General features: G+C 39.4%; 1 protein-coding gene across 4 annotated transcripts; it reads left to right on the forward strand.

The window, feature by feature from the left end:
- Window positions 1-4,249: 4,249 nt before the first annotated feature.
- LOC107787743 (uncharacterized) lies at window positions 4,250-12,219 on the forward strand. Of its 4 annotated transcripts, XR_012710446.1 has the most exons (3): window positions 4,250-4,900; window positions 11,605-11,770; window positions 11,934-12,219. XR_012710446.1 is itself a non-coding variant. In XM_075254897.1 (2 exons), the coding sequence occupies exon 2, from the start codon at window positions 9,850-9,852 to the stop codon at window positions 10,615-10,617; it is 768 nt and encodes a 255-aa protein (XP_075110998.1). In that variant the 5' UTR covers window positions 4,250-4,900; window positions 8,536-9,849; the 3' UTR covers window positions 10,618-11,596. The 4 variants fall into 4 exon arrangements, 1 of the variants encoding a protein (XP_075110998.1); XR_001648467.2 differs by lacking the exon at window positions 11,934-12,219 and having other exon boundaries at window positions 11,605-11,914; XR_001648464.2 differs by lacking the exons at window positions 11,605-11,770; window positions 11,934-12,219 and adding an exon at window positions 7,128-7,353.
- Window positions 12,220-25,712: the final 13,493 nt, after the last annotated feature.

The raw sequence follows: 25,712 nt of genomic DNA on the forward strand, positions 1-25,712 counted from the left end.
ACTTCCTGAGCTTCTGCTTTATCGATGGACACATAGGATTAGTGGGTAGCTTGTGACCCACTATGGATGTGCTCAAACCAGTCATATTGTTGTAGGACCATGCACATATATCTTCATACTCTTTTAGGAATATAATGTACTCTTCCTTCTAGCGGTGATAGATCAATGCTTGTATGTGTTTCCTTGATCATTTCAAAATCCCCTAAGTTAACGGCCTCAATTCTCTCCAAATTAGACTTTGGTTTATTCTCAAAGTTTTCCACTTCTCTAACGATTTCCTCAGGTATTATACCATTTTCCAGATCCTCTGAATCACTATCCTTATGTTCCGTTGTCTCATTACATGTCACAGACGTAGGTTCATCGGGATAGGTAATAATAATGCTAAAAAGAAAAATGTAAAACTAATAATAAATAGGAAAAATGCATTAATAAAATCTTAAAAACGTCAACAATTGCGGCTCGATGGCTCGAGCAATTATTTCAAAGCAAAATACTAAAAAATGTCTTCAATACTCAAAACTATTTTTAAAGTAATTCATGCTAATTTGCTAGGCTACCTAGGAACTCGACAGGCCCGAGATGGTGCATCGGTCTAGTTCTTGAGCACAACCCCTTTTTCCACAGTCTGAATGGTAAAGTATTCCTCCTCCTCTTCAACTATTGCACTGTAGTCCATATCTTCTTCATCTAGAAATATCTTGCTCATGCCAACTAAGTCTTCATCTTCCTCAGATCCCCACATCATGTCAGCTTGATGGGAAGTATAGTGCAGAGGTGGTTTTGGTTGTTCCAGTGAATAATAAGGACCACGCCATGGTGGCGACCAATTCTGGTATTCTTGCCAGGTGTATTCATATCTTAGTCCAAAAATCATGCTATGAAATTGTGGTTGTATGGGTTTGGTGATCCCTTGAAGATTTTTGCGGAACCTTTGCCAGGTTCATACCCTATCCGTAGCAGTATTGTTTACCGTGAAAATGGTAATAATAATTAAATTTGATTATGGGTGAGACTTAGAAACGAGATAAGAGTTAGGAATAAGATGATAACCAAACCGATAGGTTAGCAACTGAGGCCTCGAGCTTGTCGATTCGGGGGCGTCGAGGTCAGTTCCGGGGCTCGGCTGGGAGCTATCGTAGGCAGCCAAAATATTGCTAACAGTTATAATAAAATCAACAAGGGCTCTTTATGGACAGTGATAAGAAGTAAATGATGAACAATAATGAAGATAATAAATGAAAGCAATAATATCAAGAGAATATGCTATAGAGCAAAGAGAATGTTCTTGTATATTTCGTGTGGACCAACTGAGGCAACAAGGGTTTACAAAATGACAAGGATCCCCTTTATATAGGAGGGGAGTCCCAACATAGTACAGAATACATTAATGACAAAGAAAGGGATATGAAAGCTAGATGACACCCTGATTCGGGTTTAGAGTAGCTCACTAGGCTCTGTCATTCCTTGTTGTGTACCTTGGAAACTCCCTATTTCTACCATTGCCGTAATCATCACTGCCCCAAGGCCAAGTGTCGACAACCTCGAGGGAGGATACTCGATCGTGGCCTCGAGCCTTCGAGGTGATCTTCCAAAGTGCCTTAATGGCGAGAAATTGGACCCTCCGATTTCACCGTATACAAGTATGCTTTCTATCTTGTTGCTCCACTATCGGTCCTTTTCAATTGTGTTGACTTACTCAATGCGATGGTATGTTTCTCCATCCATCCTTTTCCTGTTTTCGATGACTAAAGTGGTCTGATTGGTGTAGATAGGGTTACTTCCATCTCCATGAATAATCACCTCCTGATGATTCCATTCAAACTTCACAGCCTGATGCAGGGTTGAAGCTACTGCTGTAGCAGCATGTATCCATGGTCGTCCTAATAATAGGTTGTAAGTAGCAGATATATCCAACACTTGGAACTGGACATCAAACCAAGTCGGGCCCGTCTGTAGTCTGTGGTTTTATTTCTCCGATGGTGGCTCTCTGAGATCCATCAAATGCCTTCACATTCATGCTTCCCATCTGTATCTCGTGCATGCCTTTACCTAATCTCTTCAGAGTAGTCAGTGGGCATATATTGAGACTTGAACCCCCATCTATAAAGACCCTAGCGATAAACTTATCTTCAAATTGCACTGTGATGTGTAGTGCCTTGTTGTGACTCAGTCCTTCTGGTGGTAATTCATCTTCATGAAAGGTGATTTTGTGTCTCTCCAATACCTGCCCGACCATGTTAGCCATCTCCCCACTAATGATATTGGTGGGTACATAAGCTTCACTCAACACTTTCATCAAAGCATTCCTATGTGTGTCCGAATTTTGTAGTAGTGACAAGATAGATATCTAAGCGAGAGTTTTGGTCAAGTGGCCAACAACAAAGTATTGTCTTGCTTGTACCTTTCTCTAAAGATCATCAATGTCAGATTTGACAATAGGCGGCTTATATGTAGCTTCCTCGCTTGTTCCTTCCAGGTTCTCAGGTGTATAGATTCTACCAGTTCTAGTCATGCCTTGTGCCACATCTGTTTCCTCCTTTTTTGCTTTCCCTTTTCTTCTTGCTTCCACAACATAGTCCCATGGGATGGCATCGGACTTGTAGGATGGTGTAAGAGCTACCATCACGGTGAAAGGTGTAGATACCACAACTTTAAATGGTGCCTGAGTTTGTACCACAACTGGTGTGAGGGTGACTGGAGACGTTTTAGGAGCAACTCCCTCTCAAATGAGTCCGATTGACCCTTCTGGGTCCTATTCTTTACCAATTTCTATCACATTCACTCCCTCACCTCTGCGATTCGGGAGAGGATTGTTATGAACATTTGGTGCAACTTCCTTTTCCAGTATGACCTTAGTGTCGATCAGTGTTTGGATCATGTCTTTCAATGTGTGACACTCATCAATGGTATGGCCCTTCATTCTGAATGATAGGCACATGTTTTGTTGAGGTTGATCCACTAGGAAGGATTCTCCATAGCAACGGCAGGAATAAGAGTGACATAACCAACAACCTATAGTCTCTTGTATAGTTGGTCTATGGGTTCGCTAATTGGGGTGTATTTTCTAGGTGGTCTGTGGTCAAAATTTGTTCGTGGTTTTTGGTAGTTTTGGTGGGCGGGTGGCGGTGAATGGTGAAATGCGGGTTGAGTGTTATAGGCATGATAGGTGGTAGCGGGCTATTGGTATCTGGGGGTGAAGGTTGGTATGTGAGCGGAGGTGTTTGGTACGTGAGAAGAGACTTAGAACCCTGTGCTACCATTATGGCACCTACTTCTTTCTTCTTGGAAATACCTCCCGATTGTAAAGCTTTATACGTGGCCTGCAATGCCTCGAAATTGGTCACCATCCCGTTCTTAATCCCTTCTTCTATTCTTTCTCCTAGTTTGATGATGTCGGAGAATTTGTGATTTTCAAAAACCATCAACCTTTCATAATACTGCGGGTCTTGAGCTTTGATGAAGAACTTGTTTATTGTTTTTTTTCAAGTGTTGGCCATACTTTTGCGTCTTCTGATATCCAATGAGTAGCATACTCACGAAAGGTTTCTATCGGCTTCTTCTTGGGGTTTTGAATGTAGAAAATATCTGGCGTATTTTCCCTGTTGAACATGAATCTGTCCATGAAGTCTGATGACATGCTTACCCAACTAACCCACTTATTTGGGTTATGACTGATATACCAAGACAAAGCATTGTGAGCACGTGATTTTTGTCATACATGAAAATAACTACTAAAAATAGACCAAAAATAATTTTGATTGATTTTTAGGTGTTTTTCTTTGTTTAGTTGCATTTCATGCAATTTTAATATTTTTAAAAATCATAGAAAAACCATAAAAAGTGTCACATTTTAATTTCATGTCACCTTAGGTTCAATTTGCATTTAGGAATTAATTACATTAAGTCAATTGTGTTATTAATCAAAAAAATCATAAAAAATGGTCATTTTTACATAGTTAGATAATTAGCTTAATTTTACGATTTGAATTGGTTTAGGATTTAGTTTAGGTTTTATTTTTGAGAAAAAAGAAAAGAATTTTGAAATAATGAGAAAAGGGAAAGGAAGTGGAAAATTCAGATTTTGGGCCTTCTTAATCTTAGATCCCACAAGCCCAATTCAATTCTCCCATACCTATCCAAAACCAGCCCATGACCTGCCCAGAACCCGTGACCCATTTTCCTCCATACCCAACCCGGATCCCTCTTAAAATGACCTAACCTAGAGACCCTTTAGAGGGCAGCCGTTTTTATATATATAAAGGACTTTTCATCTTCTCCAGGGGAGGCTGCACAGCTTTGAACACAAAATAACACTTAAAAATAAACCTTAGAAAAAGCTTCGACGTTCTGCTTCTGTTTGAACCAAACGACGAGCTTCTTCTTCAAAGAAGAAGAAGCGTCTTCCATGGCTGCTTAACCCAAACAAAGCTCCTTTCTCTCATGCCAACCACCACAACCGACGTTCACCAGTTCCTCACTCGAGCTGTTGCTTCGCCGGAATTGATAACTGGCGAGTAACAACGCCACTAGCAGCAGCAAATTTGTAGAACAACGTCGTCATTTGTGTTTATGCGTAAAAATAATTCGAAATCCGTCTAGGTCTGACCAGCGACCTCCATTAACGCCGACGAAGTCACATTTTTGTTCTTCATTGCTGAAATCACAATAACTGTTTCCGTTCTTTTGTCGTTTGGCACCTTTGCCTTTTGTTCTGATTTTGAGATTCTGCCGGAAACTTCATTGTCTGAGGTTGCTGTCTAATTTGTCCAAAGCTCCGTCTGTTGGTTCCGTCGAGGTTCGAGTGTCGTCCGACGAGATTCCGCCTCATAGAGGTCCTGAACTGTTGTCTCGTTTGCTCTTGGATTCACATACTGGAAAGTTCAATAATTTGTTCAAGGTTTTCTTCTTTCTATGTTTCATTTCGTTACTCTTACGTGATTCAGTGCTTCAGTTGTGATATAAGTTTAACATGAATTTTGAATTTATGTTTTGGTTGATTCTTTGCATCTGTAGTTTGAATTAATTTTCCCCTTTTGTCATTGTTGCTAAAATAAAAATAGAGTTCTAATAAAAAAGAAGTTAGACAATGATGATGAGTTAAAATACACTGTGAGGGATTGAAATGCTGAACCGAATCAATATAGACTATTTTTGGGCAAATTGTGTTAATTTATGTTCTGGTTCAAATTGTGACTAATCAAGGGCAAGGAATATTCATGTCTCCATGGTACGAGTGTGATTTGCAAGAAAAAGGAGTACTATGGAAGTTTCACTGAATTTTGGGTTGGTTTATCGTTAATTTTGGGTGGTTAATATGTGGAGATGAATTGAGCTTTATTTTATTTAGTTCTATTTTAATTTGCTTATTTTATTGTTTGCTAGTAGCATGTTATAGGTTGACCACATGTGGGTGGACAAACTTTTAGGCACGTAATTAAATTATTGCAACTACAGGTACGGTTCCCGTGGCGTGGTTGTGATACTTAAATTAATCAGTTCTAAAAATGAATATATGTAGTTTAACTAATTGCTAATCCTTAGAAATCGAGGCGTGCCATTTAGTTGAATTTCCATGGCCCTCGCAAAGTTGAAAGTGCGTTGTTGCTTAGGCGCGCTATTTAATAATATTACTTTCCTAAACTCGGGTGCGCATTTATGTGACCCAAATTAAAATCTCAACGATGTTGAAATACGTCAAGAACCACGGGTGTATTTATGTGACGTGGTTCGAGACGTGTTTTGATGGCGTTGCAATTATTTTGAAAATGAATAAAAGCGGTTAAAGTTAAAATTTGCACATAGGTTCATAATTGTTTAAAATCAGATAATTCAAGCCGAATATAACAGTTGAGCGACCGTGCTAGAACCACGGAACTCGGGAATGCCTAACACCTTCCTTCCCCCGGATTAATAGAATTTCTTACCCGGATTTCTGTGTTTGCGAACTGTAAAATAGAGTCAATCTTTTCCTCGATTCGGGATTTGAACCGGTGACTTGGGACACCATAAATTATCCCAAGTGGCGACTTTGAATTTTTAATAATAAACGAATCCCGTTTCGATTGTCACTTTACGTTGGAAAAAACTCCCTTATTTATACATCTTTCCGGGGGTGTAGGTAAAAAGGAGGTGTGGTAGCTATGGCGACTCCGCTGGGGAGCAGAACCCAGAACTTCTGGTTAAGGGTTCAGAATTCGAGTTTAGAATAACTGTTATAGTTGGCTTTTATTGATTATCTGATTTTTGTGTTTTAGCCTAATGTGCTAAATGTCGCTTTTACCGCTTTGATATTATCTGAACTCTATATATAAACTGCTACGAAACCTCTCTCTTCTCCCTCCTAAGGAGTGCACGCTGGTCGTGACTTCTTTCTGTTAGTGTCAAATCCCAAATAGAACGAGGTTCGAACAAGTTGCAAAGCCGGATGATCTTTTGGTTACCGGTACGCAGTACCCAGGTTTTTAAACTAGTATAACAATACCTCATGCCGGATCCCTAGTAGGAACGTTTGTTTGCATCATGTGCATTTTGACTTTGGAGACTCAACACAGGGGTTGAGTCTGTCTAGGACAGGTGTACCCAAAATAACAGACCATCTTGATGCATCCTATGTGCTACATGTTGAATTTCTTCGAGGGTAAAAGGGTCATTTGGCGGACTAATAATAGTTGAGGGCAAATGAAAAAAAATGAAAAAGAAAAGAAAAAGAGAGAGTGAAGTGTGAATAGAGTGTGACCCAATTATGTTTTCTGTCACATTTTTGGTTAAGGGAAAAGAAGTTGAAAATTCAAAAGAAAGAATTTGCACTTTTTCATCGTTTTCGAAAATCAAAATAAAAAATTAGTTGTTTTTGTTTTAATTCTCGCCCGTATCCAAATTGCCCAAACTACGCGAACCTAATTCTCGTCTCTCGGGGCGGGATATGTAAGCAACGCACAAAGGGTCCGGTCTTCCTAGTAAATCTTAGGTTCTTGGATTTGCGGGGTCTTAGCCAAATTTTGCACTTCTAGCCACCTTTTGGCCAAATAAGCCATTTTGCAAAAATAGCCTCAATCATGTCTTGCATGTGTCCAGTAAGGAATGTTATTGTCTCACATAGTATTGGTTTAAGTTTTCTTATACAGGTGTGTATTTACTTACTGGTGTTTGGGCATGACAAATACCCCAGGATCACTGCATTCAGAAGTTGCTCGATGAGTCATTTTATATTTTTGAGTCAATTGTTCATGTTTTACTTTCTAGTCATGTATAGTAGTATTCGGTCTTTTAGGTGATGTTGGAGTTTGTAATAGTTTAGTTAAGTTTGCAACTGTGTTACAAGTAAAAAAAAATTGCGTTTTTATATTTTCATTATAAGTTTTCTTTAGAATACTACTTCTATAAATGAAAAAAATTTCCTTTGAGGTTGTTTTTCGTTTAGGCAATTAATATCAAAATAAAAATTGCTTTTACATTTCCTTTAGTATATTAAGACCAAAAATTCAAAAAAAAAAGAATTTTCTTTAGTATCTCTTTAAAAAAATTTCTTTTAAGATATTAAATCCAAAAATCCAAAAATATTTTCTGTTGAGGTTTTTTTTTGGGAAATTGATGAAAAATGACTTGAAAAAAAAAATCTTTTACTTTTATTAGAATTTTAGGACATTGTACATATTAGAAAAAGAAAACAAAAATACTTTTTCTTTGGTTTATTTTCAGAGTTTCTTCCTTAGGTAATCAAAAATTCAAATCCAAAAATAGTTTTTTTTATCTTTTTCATTTCTTGTTTCGAACTCTTTTCTTCAGGATATCAAGTGAAAATTCAAAATATTTTTCTTTGGTCTAGTCTTTAGATTTCCTTCTTAAAAAAGAAAAAAAATCAAAAGAATATTTTTCGCTTGTATGGATTTTCCTTAATAATTTCCCATAGAGTATTTGTTTCAAAAAGGAAAAATATATACTCGTTAAGCTTGAGTTTAGAATAGGTTATAGAACATTAAGTCTAGAAAAATAAAAAATAAAAAGAAGAAAGAAAAAAAAAGATTTGTTTCTTTTGTTTCCCTTTTCTCGTCAGAGTAGTCTTTAAAGAAAAAAATGACGAGAACGTTAGTTTGTTTACTTTATTCACGATCTTCCAGAATTATGTAAAGATCATATTCATGCGGGGTCATGATACATAGGCAACCTACATAGGGTTCGATCGAATCATTTTTTTATTTATTAAAAGAAAAAAAAAGAAAAGGAAAAGGAAAAAAGAAGAAGAGAAGAGATGGTGAAATTACGGGATGTGAGAATTGACAAGGAAGAAAAAGAGCGACAATCAGAAAGAAAAGGGGAAAAGAAGATGAGCGAGCTAAGAAGTATGAGGAAAGAAAAGAAAAGATTCAAATGGACAGATTGGGATGATGCCAAGTGACCTTATGACCCTCGAAGTTATTCTAGAACTATTAATTGTTACTAGGTGCATTGCACGCAATGTGATATTTTTGCTGTTAAATGCTCTAACGCTAACGGGATGACCCCATTTTTTTCATTTTGATATCTTCATAGCAGAAAGGTGGTTGGTTTGTGGTTCTCGAAGTAGTAACTCCCCTCCATAACATAAAGTCAAAAGGCAATGGCAGGCAACAACAAAACCGAGTTGGTTGATACAGGTGCTCAAAAGCAATTGGTTGAACAGGACAATGAGTTGGTTGAAGAGGTAAAGATGTTAAGACAGCACATGGCGGATATGTATCAGGCTTGGATGACCGGGAAGGCACCACCCCCGCCACCAACTAGCTTCCTAAATGCTACCCTTACCCAACACCGGTCACAGTGCCAGATGATCCCCCATACTCTCCAGATTCACCCGCTTACCATGGCTTTCCCAACCACCCTAGTAGCTCCGTCACTCATCTTCCAATTACCTTTCCTAAAAATTGCCCTCCTATCTTTTCCACCATCCCCAATAATGAGCACCCACTCAAAGCTCACGATGCCCGATATTACCCCTCAGAGGTTGCCCACAAAGTTCCCAACTCATACAAATAGAGCCATCGGGATAAGTTGCACGTTGAAAATGAAAGGTTCATAGGAAGAGAAAGGAAAGAGGGGATACCCAGGAGGCTGAAAGGCATAGAACAATCCTCGAAGAACAGACAAGGAAGGGAAGATCAGGGCAGCATGTCCTATAAAGAACTATCTGTGTCCCCTGACATTTGCCTGTCCGCGGGGTTTAAAGTGCCAAGTTTAACTTGTCACGAGCTGATATATCTGCACAACTGGGTAAAGAAGAGGATGGTCTGGAAAAAACTGTCACGTTGAATGCAAATGGGAATCCGATGATTAGAAGATGATAGATGCTAGTACATTAAGTACTGCAATTCGAAATAATGCAGAACTACCAGCTACACTAGTTGGTACATCTCACAATGCTGAAGCAGTTACGCAAGCAGCTCCCCTTGAGTTTGCTTTGAATATTGCATCAGATGGTGCAGGGGTTGACCAAACTTCTGATGCACAAGGACAATCTGAGAAACAACATGAGCATAAGGTTACTTCTGATACAGGCCTAGCAATAGAAATATATGCTGACAGAGCAGCTATTTAATCAGCTATGCAACCAGGAGTTCAAAGTGATACTGTTGCATTGAATTCTTCTGTTGATCGATCTATACCTAGAAGTGTTAGACCTGGTGCTGTGCTTGATCTAGAAGGGGATGGTGTTTTGCTGGATTTGGTTGAAAAAGTAGGTGCTCGACAAAATAATTCTTTGAGTAATCTGGAAAAAGATTTAACAAACACCTAAGCCCATAGTTCCAATGCACCTTACTACACTTTTCCGATCCTCAAGTAGAACAAATCATCAATGATGTTCAAAAAGAAATGATGCTGAGTACTACCATGCTTAAACAGCCTTTAGTCACACTGAACACATCTGTGTTTGATATCCCCTCTCAATCAGCTAACTCCTATGGTGAATTTGAAGGTGAACATGCCTTGTCAACAATTGGTGATAGTAAAACCGTAACAGTAACAACGATTGGGCAGCATCGGCAACATACAACAACTGCAGCTGATGTTAATACTAATCCTGGGCAGCAGCGGTCCAATGCAAACAAGACTGGGCAGAAGCAGTCCAATGCAAACACGACTGGGCAGCAGCAGTCTAATGCAAACATGACTGGAGCCAAAGTAATGGTAACTGATATACCTACTATTTTGTTGGAGGACAGAAAGTTGCTGGATGCTTTGGGCAGTCCAAAACCACACAAAAGTGCATACTCATCATACTCAAAAATGATCGGACTGAAGCTGAATTTTTCAGTGACAAACAGACAGGAACCAAGTACTCCAAAGATACTGAAGAGGCATGAACCATTGTGGATGGTTATACAAGATGAAGCTAATCAAAAACTTGAGGACAACATATGCGTTGCCATCTCCGAAGAAGCAAAAGAGGATGACTTGATTGAATCTTGTCCGGAAGAGGCGGCTACAACTGGAGATTTCACTTCTAACAAAACTAAAAAAAAGAAGGCGACGCAAGAAATAACACTCAGGCAACTCCCAATAAGAGCTGCAAAGAAAAAGGGGTTGCCCCCTCCAAATCTACGAAGTCCAGTAGATACGACAACAAATGAAAAACTTTGAAGATTATTTGAAGACAGTTAAATAGGATTTTAAAGACGTTCAAATTGAAGAACTCACAAGTTTGATAAATGAGGGGCAAGATTCTAATTTCTACATTGTCTTAGTTTATCATTTTCAAAGCATCATCACTTGCAATAGCGTCATAGAATGTGTTATAAACTCTATGGCGATCATAGAGTACTTGGTACTTTCAAGATCCTATTTTTTACATGCTTGCTAGAAGATGAGGCTTTCTCTTTGCCTAAATAGCATTGGTAAGATAAGGTTTAGCACGGTTAGTGTTGCCTTGGTCCTATGCCGTTGGAAAACTATCCACAAAGCTATGAGATTTTATGCCCTCGTGAGACGTTGCCGGCAGCTACACCATGAACCTCTATATGAGGCTGCCATCATAAGGCAATGTGAGGCGCATAGGAGTGATTATATAGCCAAGGCATATGGGTAACAATACCGGTGTTATTGTCCCCCTTATTTATACTTTTCCTAATTGTTGTATTTTTGTTTTTCTTTTATTAATAAAAAACTAGCCCTATGCGCTAGCCTATCGGATTGCCAAAAAAAAAATAACACTTAAAAATAACCCTTAGAAAAAGCTTCAACGTTCTACTTCTGCTTGAACCAAACAACGAGCTTCTTCTTCAGAGAAGAAGAAGCATCTTCCATGGCGGCTTAACCCAAACAGAGCTCCCTTCTCTCACGCCAACCACTACAGCCGACGTTCACCAGTTCCTCACTCGAGCTGTTGCTTCGCCAAAATTGATAACAGGCGAGTAACGACACCACTAGCAGCAGCGAATCTGTAGAACAACGTCCTCATTTGTGTTTATGCGTAAAAATAATTCGAAATTCGTCTGGGTCTGACCAGCGACCTCCATTAACGCCGACGCAGTCACATTTTTGTTCCTCATTGCTGAAATCACAATAACTGTTTCTGTTCTTTTGTCGTTTGGCACCTTTGCCTTTTGTTATGATTTTGAGATTCTGCAGGAAACGTCATTGTCTGAGGTTGCTGTCTAATTTTTCCAAAGCTCCATCTATTGGTTCCGTCGAGGTTCGAGTGTCGTTCGGCGAGATTCCGCCTCATCGAGGTCCTGAACTGTTGTCTTGTTTGCTCTTGGATTCACATACTGGAAAGCTCAATAATTTGTTCAAGGTTTTCTTCTTCCTATGTTTCATTTCGTTACTCTTACGTGATTCAGTGCTTCAGTTGTGATATAAGTTTAACATGAATTTTGAATTTATGTTTTGGTTGATTCTTTGCATCTGTAGTTTGAATTAATTTTTTCCTTTTGTCATTGTTGCTAAAATAAAAACAGAGTTCTAATGAAAAAGAAGTTAGACAATGATGTTGAGTTGAAATACACTGTGAGGGATTGAAATGCTGAGCCGAAGCAATATAGACTATTTTTGGGCAAATTGTGTTAATTTATGTTCTGGTTCAAATTGTGACTGATCAAGGGCAAGGAATATTCATGTCTCTATGGCACGAGTGTGATTTGCAAGAAAAAGGAGTACTATGAAAGTTTTACTGAATTTTGGGTTGGTTGATCGTTAATTTTGGGTTGTTAATATGTGGAGATGAATTGAGCTTTATTTTATTTAGTTCTATTTTAATTTGCTTATTTTATTATTTGCTAGTAGCATGTTATAGGTTGACCACATGTGGGTGGGCAAACTTTTAGGCACGTAATTAAATCATTGCAACTACAGGTATGGTTCATGTGGCATGGTTGTGATACCTAAATTAATTAGTTGTAAAAATGAATATCTGTAGTTTAACTAATTGCTAATCCTTAGAAATCGAGGCATGCCATTTAATTGAATTTCCATGGCCCTCGCAAAGTTCAAAGTGCGTTGTTGCTTAGGCGCGCCATTTAATAATATTACTTTCCTAAACTCGGGTGCGCATTTATGTGACCCAAATCAAAATCTCAACGATCTTGAAATACGTCAAGAATCACGGGTGCATTTATGTGACGTGGTTCGAGACGTGTTTTGATGGCGTTGCAATTCTCTTAAAAATGAATAAAAGCGGTTAAAGTTAAAATTTGCACATAGGTTCATAATTGTTTAAAATCAGATAATTCAAGCTGAATATAATAGTTGAGCGACCGTGCTAGAACCACGGAACTCGGGAATACCTAACACCTTCCCCCGGGTTAATAGAATTCCTTACCCGGATTTCTGTGTTTGCGGACTGTAAAACAGAGTCAATCTTTTCCTCGATTCGGGATTTGAACCGGTGACTTGTGACACCATAAATTATCCCATGTGACGACTCTGAATTTTTAATAATGAACAAATTCCGTTTCGATTGTCACTTTAAGTTGGAAAAACTCCCTTATTTATACATCTTTCCGGGGGTGTAGGTAAAAAGGAGGTGTGACAAGCATCTCTTGTGAGGCTTCTCATGAATAGTTTCATGAGGATTTGTTCATTCTTGCCCACTCTTACTGTTACGCCCCGCAATATTATGTCGATATTTTATCCTATAGCATTATATTACGATGATGTCATGCCTTGCGGTATTACATTACGATGATGTTACCCTTCACATTATTAAATTACAACGATATTGCACCTTTTAGTATTGTACATTGAATTTTTCGTAAGGTAATTGAGATCAGTCCAAGGAAAAGGTTATTTAGAGATTGTAAGGATTATGCTATTTCAAACAGGTGATGAGTAAATTCGTGAAGGTGAGAGGGGATGCAAGTCAAGGAAAATGAATTTTCGTCCAAGTTTGGCATGTTGGGATAAAATACGGCCGAGCAATAATACCCGATATTTATTGACTAGTACCATACCAGGTACTATATGACCATGATAGTAGGATGTATAAACTGTATTAAAAATAAGTAGAATTTTAAGTAATTTGAGACAATTCTTAATTATGCGGGTAATTGATTAATTATTGGGTAATGGGGATATTATCCAATTAATTAAAGAACTATTTGGATAAAGATGGAAAGTGTAACGTGGAAGCAAGCCACTCTTTAACTATATGAATCTTGATCAATCTTTATTAGGTGACAACTAATGTATTAGAAGACATTCATTTCATTACTTATATTTTTCATATCAAATATTACAATCACAAGTAACAAAACGACGTTATCCATTCTTATAGGCATTCAATAAACATCAATCTCAAAGCATACAAATCAAATTACTACATTGATAACATGATTTCCTCAACAAAAAAATCCAACGAGGTTTATTAACACAGTTAGCAACGCGACATTTGGCGATTCTGAGGGAGTACGGTGCCACCTTCTCCAATAATATCTTACGAATTATTTCCTACCCTAGGTATGTTAAGGCTAAGTCCTTCCTTCATTTTGGCATGATCTCGTAACCACATGAGTTTGATAACAAGGCATAAAGAGAAATTCATATTCCTAAATTTACGTACATTTCCTAGTCTTGTAAGTTACAATATTCTCCTTATCCGGACTTCATATTCTATTGATTATTTCCTTCTTCCAGTCAAGAGAGCATAGAGTTTATATATATATAGTATTAAAGTATTTTCATTACCATCGAGCTATAATCGATGGGCAGGCCCCTGTTGGGCAACCTCTGATCAGATGGTAAAATATATACCGAGCCTACTGTGGCCGAGCGCCTATGAGCGAGCCCAACATGGACGAGATACAGAGCCTATTATAGCCGAGTGCCTATGAGCGAGCCTACTATGGCAGAGCAGTTATATATATATACCAAGCCTTATAGGGCCGGACAACTATTTTACTTACTATATTGATAGAGTTGAGTCAGTATCAGCAGGTAAGCATATCTTCAGATTATCTTTGACTTCCAGCTATATGCAATTATTATATTATCAGTTCAGTTCAACTTTCAGTATATTGCCTTTCATACTCGGTACATTATTTCATACTGACATTCATTTTCTGGGGGTGCAACATTTCATGCGAGTAGGTTGAGACAGGCAGATGGGTAGACCTCCTTCTTAGGTGTTTCCCAACTTCAGCTTGATTAGTAAGTTGCATACCCTTCGGAGTTGTTGGGTCTAGAGCTTTATGTACATCTTGTGTATATATGTTATGAGTAGGTCGGAGCCTTGTTCCGATCATAGTATATCCATCAGTAGAGGCTGTAGACACATCATGTCAGTTAATATAGTATGTTGGGATTGTAGGCCTTTTATGTACATTTTGTTGGTTTGTCAGTTGCAGTATTTATAATGTCCTTGTCTTCCCAGCTTTATATTCATATTTAGTAAGTATTCGCAATTGTCTTGCAATGTGGCCCATGGCCAAGTATGATATTATATATTCAGAGTCCCTTAGTTGCAAGTTGGTACGCGAGAATAGGTGAGGCACCAAGTGCCGGTCTCGCTCCCCAGGTTCGGTGCGTGACTAAAGTGGTATCAGAGCAGTTCTGTCCTAAGGAGTCTATAAGTCGTGTCTAGTAAAGTCTTGTTTATGGGTGTATTGTGCACCACACTTATAATGTAATGACCCGACCGGTCGTTTAGAGCTTTGCACTTTGCTCGCTAGTTCTTGGGCTTGTCTAGCCCCGTGTAATGTATTATGACTTATGTAAATCGTCGGTTTTGGTTCTTAGGGTAACCAGAATGAATTTTGAAGAAACCGTTCTCAGTTTGAAGCAAAAAATTTGAAAGGTTTGACCAAGATTTGACTTGTTGGTATATGATCTCGGATCGGAATTTTTTTGATTTGGTTAGCTTCGTTAGGTGATTTAGGACTTAGGAGCGTGATCGGAATGAGTTTCGGATATCCGTGGAAGGTTTAGGCTTGAATTGGCGAAATAGAATTGTGACGTTTTTCGGTTGATAGGTGAGATTTTGATATAGTGGTCGGAATGGAATTCTGGGAGTTGCAATAGGTCCGTTGTGTCATTTGAGATGTGTGTGCAAAATTTCAGGTCATTCGGACGTGGTTTGGTAGACTTTTTGATCAAAAGCGGAATTCGAAAGATTTTGGAACCTTAGGCTTGAATTTGATGTGATTTGATGGATTCTATGTTGTTTGAGGTGTTTCAAAGATTGGTATAAGTTTGGGTAGTGGTATATGACTGGTTTGTGCTTTCGAATGAGATCCTGGGGGCCTCGGGATGATTTCGGATGGTTGGCAGAAGGTTTGAAGTTGAGTTGGGACAACAAAAGCATGTTGTTGCTGTCATAACTGCACCTATGGTTGGGAGGCCGCAGGTGCGATGCTCGCAGAAATGGAAGGCAACTGCAGATGCGGTGGATTAGGCCGTAGAAGCGGGAAAAGGACGGCAGGTGCGAAAAGCATGGGTCAGAAAATATAAAGGGTTTCCTTGGTGATTTTGATCTATTTCTTCACCATTTTTAATTGGGTTTGAGCTTGGGGAGGACATTTTGAAGAGGGATTCAAAGGATAACGTCTGGAGCTAAGATTGTTCAACGTAAAATTCGTTTCTATGGTATTATTTCACGGATTAGAGTCGTAATTATAGAAAGTTAAGGTTAAAATTTGAAAAAATAGGGCTTGAGATTGGAGACCTTAACGTGAGGATTTGAGGGGCCATTTGTGGTCGTATTTTGGGACCTTTGAAATGTATGAACTTGCGGGTGGATAAGGAATATATTGATGTTAATTTTATCGAATTCCGAGACGTGGGCCAGGTGGTCGGGTTTTGGTTAATTTCGGGATTGATGTTGTATATTGATTATTTTTGCATGGGCTTCGTTCCCTTAGCATATTTTGACGTTGGGATTCTGATTTTAGATAGATTCGATGCGGGTTGAGGCGGATTCGGGGGGAAAAAGCATCGCGGGTTAGAGTTTCGATAGGATCGAGGTGCGTAATGATTTTAAATGTTGTCCTGAGGGTATGAAACCCCGGATTTCACATCATTGTGCTATATTGAGGTGACGCACAGGCTAGATGAGGAGCGTGGGGTCGTGCACCTTTGGGGATTGTGACTTAGTCAATCCCGGATGATTGTTTTATCGCGTATTTGATTGAAAACTGTTTGTTATCATCATGTTTTGGGCTAAATGCCATATTTGGGCCTCGTGCCAACTATTTTGACCCTTAGGGGATTTTTACTGCTATTCCTCACTGTTTTGACTCTATAAATGCACTTAGTCATGTTATATTCTACTTTTTTCATAACTCAGCCATGTTTACTCTATTTTAACACATTAAATGATATTTTGGGCTGAGCATCATATTTTACTGTGCCCCAGTAGCTTTTAGAGATTTATGACTGTGTAAGGCCGAGGGCCTATGTTGTGAGGATACTTTTGGGTCAGGCTACATGCCGCAGCAGTGATACACTAAATTATGATTATGAGGCCGAGGTCCTGAGATTGTATGCCACAAGGTGGCTTGTTGCTATGAGGCCGAGGGCCTATTAATTATACCACGAGATGACTTGAAATTGCACTTGGGTCATAAAGGGCCCCTTTTGGAGTCTGTACACACCCGGTTAGTGCGGGTACCCATTTTTATGTGTTTGTCTCTTCAAGTTGTCTGTCATTTACTTGTTTACCTATTAGAACGGTGTTTAAGGAAGCTTATTCTGATCTAAGTTGTTTTTATAAGATTTCACTGTCTCTTTGCCTTTTTATGGTTTTACACTGCGTCTTTATAGCATGTTGTTGTGTTTTTACGTATTTTCTTATCACTCAATCTTCATTTATTGTTATTACTCACTGAGTTGGAGTACTCAGTTTAGTCCCTGCACCCTGCGTGCAGATTCGGGTGCTTCAGGTCCTGCCAGTAAGGGTTGATTGCTTAGCAGGGTATTCTGAGTCCACTAGGTAGCTGCTCGGTGTTCGCAGCCCAATATTTTGCCCTCCCATTTTATTTCCCATGTCCTAGTTATGTAATAGCATGTGTAAACTCTTTCCAAACTTGTATACTTATGATAGATACTCATGACTTGTAATACCCCAATGTCGGGTTGTGTTGGTTTTTTTCCCCGCAAATTGTACTATTTCACTATTCCACTGAGATTTAATCATGTTAATGACTTAATTGCACTATTTTAATTGTTTAAAATGAACTGGGTGACGTTTCGGCTGGACTTGTATTCACGAGAGGCACCATCACGACCAGGTTCGGGTTTAGGGTCCTAACAAGTTGGTATTAGAGCCTAGGTTATATTGGCCTCACGAGTCATGAGCAGGTTTAGTAGAGTCTCGCGGATCTGTACAAAGACGTCTGTACTTATCCTCATGAGGCTGCAGAACCATTAGGAAAAATTTCACATTCTTGAATTCTTATCGTGCGTCTGTGAATCAGCTTGTAATGTAACTCTTTGAATCCCTTCCACGCGTTCGTATGCGCCCATGAGCTCTCTATATCAGATATGCATCGATGGCTTGTGATTCCCTGATCGAGGGGTGATACGTGATCTCTGTGTGTGGATGTTGGGCCAGTTTGGAGGACTTGAGGCCGGGTTTTTGCCTACAACTTGAGCATTGAGGCGTTGATTGTGTGCGCACATGATTTTGTATTTGTATGTCCGGTAGTGTCCCTGTTAGTGGGAGCGAGGACTGGGTAACTATGTGATGAGTATGATATGACTGCGAGATGTATTCATATGATTTTGAAGGGACGGGAAGGGTCTGCTGGAGGATAGAAGAACTATTTGGTGCTTGATTTCCATCTAGATTTGATGTATAGCCCCGAGTTATGGGAGTTTGAAGAATCTTTTCATGTCTTCAAGTTGGGGAGTGAAGTAAATTCCATGTTGCGATATAAGTTTAGACTCAGGAAGATTTATTGACTGCGAAATGTTTATGCCGCTGAAAGGGTGTAAAGAGATGTTAGTTCGAGGTGAAGTAGGTGGGTTATCTCTTGCGGGTGTTCTGATGTTTTTACAATCCTTATGTCGTCTTGTGGAAGATCTCATGTACAGGTGATATATATGTGTTGCAATTTAAATTAGGCCGCTTAAGAGAGTATAGTTAACTGTTTCGAGAGCGAATGTGAGATCTGCAGAATATTTAAAGTACTAGATGGTCTGTGTTTCAATGAAGGATTGAGTTTAATCTCACTATGGTATTATGGTTGTAATAGAGTATATGCATTATTATTTATTGTGTTTTTTGATCTATGGCTTCGAGCCAAGTGGGGGAGTCTGCTATTGATTAGTTGACTACACGGATATGTGCTATGTTGGTTGCAATTTGAGGCGTACGGGTAAATCAGTTATGGCTTACGGAGATTGAGACCGAGGATGGCTCGAGTAGAGGAAAACTTTGACAAAGGTTATATTATGCTTCGTAGATGTATGGGAATCATAAAATGTCTTGAGTTGTTATTGGTAAAGGATGCTCGGTGCATAGGACAGGAAGTTGCTTGGTTGCATTAAGGTGAGGTTACATTCTGCGGTGTCGAAGTGCTAATGAGGCAGAGGTTGTTCAGTTTCATTTGATCAGGCTAATTGCAGTTTGAGTAGAGTGGATGCCTCTCGATAATGGTTCTAATGTGTTCAAGATTTTACATGCAATGATTGGAGATTTTCGGGTTGTATATTTGGCTAGAAACTGAGGTGGCACTGGAGGGTGTCAAGACTTGTGGTATTTCTATGTCATTGTGGATTCTACACATCAACATCAGGTAGGTGAAGGTTCACAGGGAGTCTCTTCAGAGTAAAGTATTTCGAATGTGGTGCTTTTGGGTATATTTGAGAGAGTAGTCAGTGGCTTATGAGCCTTAGACGGTGTGGTGTTATGCTCGAGTCTCGTGTGGTGAGTCTAGGTCGAGGATTGTGATGTGGTAGCGGGAAGAAGTATCAAGTTCAAGGTAAATTTAGAGGAACTTGTATACATAGGATAGCTTGGTAGTAGGTCGGACCGACATGGGAAAGGATGTGATGAGTTCTTTGGGTGCTTATGAGGTAAAGAGTTCCTATAGGTGTTTCGCTACAATGCTTTTGAGTTTTAGTGACCTACGTAGTTTGGTTGAGTTTGAAGGATTCAATCCTAACGGTTTAGTGTTGTGCAAATGGAATTCAGAGAGTTCTTGATGGTTTCTGCCATGGTTAGAGATGCGTATTTTCTACGAGCGTGGGAAGCATAGGATGTGTAGTGATTTTCTTTTAGATGGGATCGATGGAGAGTTCTTGGCTAGTTGAGTACGTAGTTGCTTGTGGCTCGGAAGGGGTATGAAGGTCTCATGTTCATTACATGATGGTATGGTATATGCGGTATGTTAAGTAGGATTGAGATTTGCATGTGTAAGGTCACGATTCAGTTTTGAAAGGAAGGTCACAAATTCTTAGGTGGCATGGACAGTTCAGATGATTAGGGAAAATGATATTACTAATTGATGTGGCTTGAAGAGGGTATACGTTTCAAAAAAGGGTCAATGTGATTGAGTTAATAACACTTCATTAGTATTGCGACACTCTCTTATTGGAATCAACTATTGATATTCGAGTTCGCTTGGTGGCACAGAAGAATTTTTTGGAGTACATCTCGTGGGATGATTGGGTGTTAGAGGTGTGTTGTGTATTTAGATGGTGGAGTTGGGATCAAATATGGTGATTCGCGTGCTATATGGATTTGGAGACTGGAAGTTCTCATGGATAGGTTAGGTCGTGGTTGTGGACCGTGTATATCGGTCTTGTGTGTTAACGATTGGGGGTTTGGAGACCCGAGTGGATCTTTGTTTCTTGGTATGTTAGATTTTGGATGTTATATTAGGTATAGACTGGTTGTCTCAGTGTTGTCTTATTCTGGGTTGTTGCGCTAAGATGGCGACGTTTGTCATGCCTGGGAAGCCACGGATTGAGTGGCTATGTTCGATGAATTATGGTTTCAGTAGGGTGCTTTCATTTTGAAGACCCAGCGTATAGCTCGGAAGGATTGTCTTCTTTTATTTGGGCCTTCGTGATGGATGTCAATGCAAAGACTCCTACCATTGTTTCAGTCCCAGTGGTGAGGGATTTTTCGAATGTGTTTATTGTTTCCGGCATGTCGGATAGGGTCGTATGGCACCCGCAGAGTTAAGGAGTTGAAGGATCAGCGTCAGGAACTCTAGGTAAGGGGTTCATTGGTAGATCAAAATGGATGTGTGTCCTACAACGAGTTGGCTTTGTTGACTTCGAGTTGCTATTATCGAGGGATGTATTGATTCGGTTGTTATTGAGCTGTTAGTGTTCTAAGGTGATATATGAGTTACTTTTCCGTGTTGCGAGGAGTTATGATTTGTTGATTATAGTCACATATGGTGCGGTCCTATTGGGGTTTCATAGTGGAATTTGAGTGGGAAGAGTATTGTGTTTTGCTCAGTGGATGGCGTATCAGTTGTGTCCTTTCGTGATGTGTAATGTTATGTCAATTGCTTCGCCGTGGTTATGATGATTTGCTTTGGTTCTAGACATCAAATTTGCGTGTGGTTGTCGACTTTGACCATAGTGACTTGAGGTGTTTCACGTGAACCAGTGTTTGGATAGGATCGCACATTGCAGCGAAGTTATGTGGAGGTATGACCCTTTGGATTAGATTTGTGTGTTCTGGTTCTACGGCGTGTGATGGGTTCCCAGCATTGTGTTGTGGTGGTACTGGTGAGCTTGTGGTACAACTCTCTCATTTGAGTCATTTTTTTCATGATTTGAGTACGTTCGGATTGTTGCTTATTGGTGTGCAAATTGAATGAGTTATAGTTTTAGATGGTATTGATGTGTCATATCACCAGAGTAGTTGTGTTGGATTAGATAAGATCGTTGGGATCTAGAATGAATACAAACAGATTCGATTTCGGAATGATGGAAGGATAATATCGACGTTCGACTCAGAAATTTTCTAAGGTCCTTGCCAAAAGAGGAGTGGCTTCACGAATGGTTAATCTGAGGAATGGTTATGACTTTATACATGTTTCAATTATCATTGGCAATATACGGGAGTGCTGGAATGAGGCTTTATTTGATAAGAGGTTTATTATCGATATTCGGTTGTTCTAAGCAACTGATGTGATTAGAAGTTATCGCTACGAGAGTTTGAGCTATGTGGTATATCATGTGATTGCATCTGAGGCTACAAGTCTGGTTTGTTATAGCTTGTTCGGACTTATTCAAAGTATAGATGTGAGATTCTGATCGTATAGATGATTTCAGAAGCGGGAATGTAGTTTTATTGTTTATGGGCTAGATTGGATTGTAAAATTTAAGTTACATTGTGGTATGGGACCTATATGAGATAGGGTGACGTGGGATCACCCCCAGGTATGTGCATGGTAAGGTTACATAGTGATTTGATGGCTTTCGGAACAACTCTGGGCACGTTCGAGGACGAATGTATGTTTAAGTGGGGGAGGATGTACCAACCCGACCGGTCGTTTTGAGCTTTTGCACTTCGCTTGCTACTTCTCGGGCTTGACTAGCCCCGTATGCTGTATTATGACTTATGTAAATCATCAGTTTTGGTTTCAGGGTAACCAGAATGAATTTTGAAGAAATAGTTCTCAGTTTGAAGCTTAAAATTTGAAAGGTTTGACTTATTGGTATATGGTATCGAATCGGAATTTTTATGATTTGGTTAGATTCATTAGGTGATTTGGGACTTAGGAGCATGATCAGAATGTGTTTCGGATGTCCGTGGAAGGTTTAGGCTTGAATTGGCGAAATTAGAATTTTGACGTTTTCCAGTTGATAGGTGAGATTTTGATATAGTGGTCGAAATGGAATTTCGGGAGTTGAAGTAGCTCCGTTGTGTCATTTGGGATGTGTGTGCAAAATTTTAGGTCATTCAGACGTGGTTTGGTAGACTTTTTGATCAAAAGCGGAATTCGGAAGATTTTGGAACATTAGGCTTGAATTCGATGTGATTTGATGGATTCGATGTTGTTTGAGGTGCTTCGAAGATTGGTATAAGTTTTGGTAGTGGTATATGACTGGTTTATGCATTTGGATGAACTCCCGGGTGCCTCGGGGTAATTTCGGACGGTTAGCGGAAGGTTTGAAGTTGAGTTGGGACAACTGAAGCATATTGTTGCTGTCATAACCACACCTGCGGTTGGGAGGCCGCAGGTGCGATGCTCGCAGAAGCGGAAGGCAACCGCAGACGCGGTGGATTAGGCCGCAGAAGCGGGGAAAGGACCGCAGGTGCGAAAATCCTGGGTCAGAAAGTATAAAAGGTTTCCTTGGCGATTTGAGCTATTTCTTCACCATTTTTATTTGGGTTTGAGCTTGCGGAAGCTATTTTGAAGAGGGATTCAAGGGATAACGTCTGGAGGTAAGATTGTTGAACCTAAAACTCGTTTCTATGGTATTATTTCATGGATTAGAGCTGTAATTATGCTAAGTTAGGGTTAAAATTTTGAAAACTAGGGCTTGAGATTGGAGACCTAAACTTGAGGATTTGAGGGGCCATTTGTGGTCGGATTTTGGGACTTTTGATATGTATGAACTCGTGGGGAGATAAGGAATATATTTATGTAAATTTTATCGAATTTTGAGATGAAGGCCCAAGGGTCGGGTTTTGGTTAATTTCGGTATTGATGTTGTAAATTGATTTTTTTTGCATGGGCTTCGATCCCTTAGCATATTTTGACGTCGTGATTCTGATTTTGGATAGATTCGACGTAATTTGAGGCAGATTCGAGGGGCAAAAGCATCGCGGGCTAGAGTTTGGACCGGATCGAGGTGAGTAATGATTTTAAATGTTGTCTCGAGGGTATGAAACCCCGGATTTCACATTGTTGTGCTATATTGAGGTGACGTACACACTAGATGACGAGTGTGGAGTCGTGTAGCATTGGGGATTGTGACTTAGTCCATCCCGAATGACTATTTTACCGCATATTTGATTGAAAACTGTTTGTTATCGGCATGTTTTGGGCTGAATGCCATATTTGGGCCTCGTGCCAACTATTTGGACCATTGGAGGATTTTTACTACTATTTCTTCATTGTTTTGACTATATACTTGTACTCAGTCATGCTATATTCTATAGTTTTCATAATTCAACCATGTTTACTCTGTTTTAACACATTAAATGATATTTTAAATGATATTTTGGGCGGATCATCATATTTTACTGTGCCCGAGTGGCTTTTAGAGATTTCTGACTGAGTAATGTCGGGGGCCTATGTTTTGATGAAACATTTGGTTCGGGTTACACGCCATAGCAGTGGTACACTGATTTATGATAATGAGGCCTAGGGCCTGAGAGTGTACGCCACGAGGTGGCTTGTTGATATGAGGTCGAGAGCCTATTGATTATGCCACGACATGGCTTGATATTGCACTTGGACTGTAAGGGGCCCCTCCCGGAGTCTGTACACCCCCAGTGAGTGCGGATACCCATTGTGATATGAGATATAGCCTGAGGGGCTATTTCTGTTGGTATTGTGCCCGAGTGGCGATTTTTATGTGTTTATCTTTTCTAGTTACCTGTCATTTACTTTTTTAACTGTTAGAAAGGTGTTTTAAGAAGCTTATTCTAAACTAAGGTGTTTTTCTAAGATTTCACTGTCTCTTTGCCTTTTTATGGTTTTACACTGCTTCTTTATAGCATGTTGTTGTGTTTTTACGTGTTTTCTTATAGCTCAGTCTTCATTTATTATTATTACCTACTGAGTTAGAGTACTCACTTTACTCCTTGCACCATGCATGCAGATTCGGGTGCTTCAGGTCCTGCTAGTAAGGGTTGATTGCTCAGCAGGGTATTCAGAGTCCACTAGGTAGCTGCTCGACGTTCGTAGCCTAGTGTTTCTCCTTCCTATATTATTTCCTATGTCCTAGATACATAATAGAATATGTAAACTCTTTCCAGACTTGTAGACTTATGATAAATGCTCATGACTGGAGACACCCTGATGTCGGGTTGTGTTGGTTTTTTTCCGCAAATTGTACTATTTCACTATTCCATTGAGATTTAATCATGTTAATGACTTAATTGTACTTATTTAATTGTTTAAGATAAACTGGGTGATGTGTCGGCTGGTCTTGTCTTCACGAGAGGCGCCATTAGGACTGGGTCTGGGTTTAGGGTCGTGACATATAAGTAGGAGGCTACAGGCAATTTAGGACTGTCACTCATTCTTCTTACTCTAGATCATGTGGTAGAGCTCAGTTGTAAGAAGGCAATTTCCTAAACTCGAACTTATTCATAATACGGCGATGTCTACATTTAGAAAGTTGGTTGGTAAGGGATTAAATGCGGTTGTAAAAGAGTTGAGTCCGAAGAACTCGGTGAGCTTCTGGAAAAGAAGCCTTAAGGCAAGAATATCTATCCACCTTTATGGTGAAAGTCAATGAGAGATTCAGAAGGTAAATACAAGTTTCAACAAGTGAAGGAAGCAAGGTGAAAAAGGGTACGGGGTATCCAACTAATGAAGATTATCCTTATTTACCATTCAGGAAGAGAGATATAAGCATTTTGAGTTACCTTCAATAGTAACAGAGGTGTGTACAATTGGCCACACCGATCTAAGTTATGCTCTATGGGAGCTAACAAATATTGTTCAAGAGAAGGACATAATATCACGATCCGGCTGGGGTTAGAGTAACCCAAAATGATGGGTGAATTGTTTGATTTAGTTGACATTTTCAAAGGATATTACAAAGGTACTAATAGATCTCTTTATGAAACACCCAGATGGTGCACTCTAGAACATTACAATTAGATGTGAATACTAGCATGATCAAGAAAATTCAGAAGATAGGCACTAAACATCTAGAAGGGATAAATACTACCTTATTGTGGCTCTCATCCCCATTAGAGAGAAAATGTTGAACAAACTGAAGAGCCAATGAATGAAGTAAGGGGAGTTAAAAGTATAAGAATATCTTATTGAAGTGTCAAAAGAAAGGGATAGGCAGGAATATTAGCAGGGATATAAGAAGTGAGATAAGGAAGCATGATGAGTAAGATATGATACATGGATGACAATGATAGATCAAAAAGATGACAGTATTACAGAGCCTATAGTCAAGTGAAGGAAAATATGAGAGGTGACAGGTCTTGAGGCCACAAAAGAATATAGGTCATAAAGTCACATCTTCATTTCAAAAAATAAGTTTGCAACTCTAACGCGATTGCCAAAAGGAAAAGTTAGACCCTAGAGTAATAGAAACCAGTATGGATTAGTGAACAAGATAACCTAAACATGAATTAGGGA

The sequence above is a fragment of the Nicotiana tabacum genome, chromosome 6 (assembly GCF_000715075.1).
Source record: "Nicotiana tabacum cultivar K326 chromosome 6, ASM71507v2, whole genome shotgun sequence".
Taxonomy (NCBI): domain Eukaryota; kingdom Viridiplantae; phylum Streptophyta; class Magnoliopsida; order Solanales; family Solanaceae; genus Nicotiana; species Nicotiana tabacum.